The sequence below is a fragment of the Sitodiplosis mosellana genome, unplaced genomic scaffold, assembly GCF_009176505.1.
Source record: "Sitodiplosis mosellana isolate CC-2019 unplaced genomic scaffold, AAFC_SMos_1.0 Smas_scaffold_12, whole genome shotgun sequence".
NCBI lineage: Eukaryota > Metazoa > Arthropoda > Insecta > Diptera > Cecidomyiidae > Sitodiplosis > Sitodiplosis mosellana.
In genome coordinates this window covers 2,023,544-2,025,201 of record NW_022595254.1, presented here as the reverse complement: position 1 = coordinate 2,025,201, position 1,658 = coordinate 2,023,544, and the positions used below count along the sequence as shown (strand labels likewise).

General features: G+C 31.5%; 1 protein-coding gene across 1 annotated transcript in view; it reads right to left on the bottom strand.

Annotated features, from left to right (window-relative positions):
- Positions 1 to 1,453: 1,453 nt before the first annotated feature.
- LOC129567835 (endothelin-converting enzyme homolog) overlaps positions 1,454 to 1,658 on the bottom strand; it is an 8,454-nt gene continuing 8,249 nt past the window's right edge. Inside the window, exon 7 of the mRNA XM_055445190.1 lies at positions 1,454 to 1,636. Coding sequence (XP_055301165.1) covers positions 1,454 to 1,636 — 183 coding nt within the window. The remainder of the gene's footprint in view (positions 1,637 to 1,658) is intronic.

Below are 1,658 nucleotides of genomic sequence, written 5' to 3'. Positions count from 1 at the left end.
TTTCTAGTCATGAGATGTAACTCAATTGTAAGCCAAAAGACTGTTTTGAAATTTTGAAATTATAATATGTGGATTTATCGCGTTGAAACATGGCTCTTCAGAAATTTTCATCGATGCATTATTTTGAAGAGTTATACAGAGCTTCTGAAGCAGGGTCCGGGCTGGAGACAATGTCAATTTTTTATGTTGACAATGTCAACTTGATGGTAGTATGGTAAAATGTACTAACATAGCACCATGTAGCGAAGCGTTTGTTGTGTCAAATTTGAAATGTATTGGAGCGGGGCATTTCTGTGTCCAATTTTTTTCACCCCTCTGTATAGTGAACCTTCAGAAGCTCTGAGAGTTACATGATACATATCATGGTTTTTTAGAAATTCAATGCTTTCACCTTGAAAAGAAATAATTCCGTTTAAACATATAACCTCTTCTAAAAATAGATATGATTCCTATACGAATGCATGAGGGATAAAAATAACGTTCTCAGATAACGAACATACTCATGCGTTCACTTACATATTCTATTGTTTATCCTATTTATTCGAGTGACGTCGGCAAGTCCTCACCTACATGGATGTGACGTGAATGTAACGTTGATATTTGTAAAATACGTCATAAATGAGTATTCCATTCATTCATCAAAGTGTTGCTATATATAGACATAGTAAGCGTATACAAATTTGTTATCAACGTCATAAAATGTTTCGCTGTCTATTCAACGTTTCTGTGAAGTTGTCTGATATCGTGTATAGAACGAATCACACGCCAATAAAAGTGATTTCGCTGTACCGGTTTAGCTGTTCATATTTTATCGCTTGATTGAGTAATCACATTTTGTCATCAATGTATGAACTGTGACCATGTTTAATATGTAAAGTAAAACTAGTTTAACGTTGACTATAGCTAGAATTTCGTTTTATGTACTTAATTGACTAGGGTAAATCTCTAATTAATTCAAAGCATATGCAGAGAATTCTACAATTCATATATTCTAGGAAACTGCAACGAAAACTATATATAAATGTGGATAAAAATAATTCAATTCGTAAAGTGTTTTTTTATTCAAGATCATTTTATTTGGTTCTGATGCCAGATATTAGATGAAATTAACAAAAACTTTCTTACAACTAGTGTGTCAAGTCTAGCCTCGAAAATTGGAAGTTACAATTATTTCAGAACTAAATTAACCGTAAAATATAAATACTGATTCAATTCATGAATATTAATCCTTATCTTTAAAATAATGAATAAATGCATCGCTTTGTTGAATTAAATATATGAAGAAAATAAATAGAATGAATGAATGAATGAATGTGAGAGTGAAATATATAAATAAATCAATGAAAGAAATATCGCGAATGTCGAAAAAAACATATTAAAAAGTACATAGTAAATTATATCACAAACAAAAAACAAGATCACAGATATGTATCGAATAACTTTAACCATTTTATCACCAGACTTGACACACCTTTTTTGAGACCATTTTTGATTCAGTGCTGCATTTGAATGCTTGTTGAAATTCCTTCATGTTTGCCACTACGCCATTCACACGAGATTCATTCGGACTGTGGACATCATTTCTGATCGTATCTTCGACTGATTGGTCCTTCGTATCCATTGAATAACACCATTTCTGTTAAATTGATAAAAACAAC